The sequence below is a fragment of the Penaeus monodon genome, chromosome 23, assembly GCF_015228065.2.
Source record: "Penaeus monodon isolate SGIC_2016 chromosome 23, NSTDA_Pmon_1, whole genome shotgun sequence".
Lineage (NCBI taxonomy): Eukaryota > Metazoa > Arthropoda > Malacostraca > Decapoda > Penaeidae > Penaeus > Penaeus monodon.
In genome coordinates, this window is record NC_051408.1 from 15,572,939 (window position 1) to 15,573,355 (window position 417).

Here is a 417-nt window from a genome sequence, read left to right on the forward strand (position 1 = left end):
TTACGAGGGTGAGAGTGTGATGCGGGAAGGTGGCAGCACAGCATCACGGTCCACAGAGTGCCTTACCCTCACCCCCAGTGTGGCTGCTGCAGCCCTCGGGCTTCATCTTGCGCCATTTGCGTCCATCCGCTGCCTGAGTCTGGCTGCCACCACCACCCACGCTGGCCGCCAGAGGATTGGCTGCTACCAGAGTTGACGGGATGGCACTTGTGCCACCCGAGCTTGCCCCCACACTGGTGCCAGGCCACCTGTGGGACGCCCACGCTGACCATGCCCCCCCACTTCTTCCCATCCCACTTCCCGCACCACTACACTCACCACCATAGATCCCCTCAACACCTTCACCAACTCTGCCTCCACTCTCCCCACTGGCCTCACAGAGCTGGGTCTCCCCATCTCTGGATAACTTTAATATCC

The 417-nt window shown here is 61.4% G+C and overlaps 1 protein-coding gene across 1 annotated transcript in view; it reads right to left on the reverse strand.

Annotated features, from left to right (window-relative positions):
- The window catches only part of LOC119587816 (histone acetyltransferase KAT6A-like), a gene marked incomplete at its 5' end in the record, with an annotated part of 75,251 nt that overhangs the window by 15,855 nt on the left and 58,979 nt on the right, over window positions 1–417 (reverse strand). Inside the window, 1 exon segment of the mRNA XM_037936515.1 lies at window positions 67–417. Coding sequence (XP_037792443.1) covers window positions 67–417 — 351 coding nt within the window.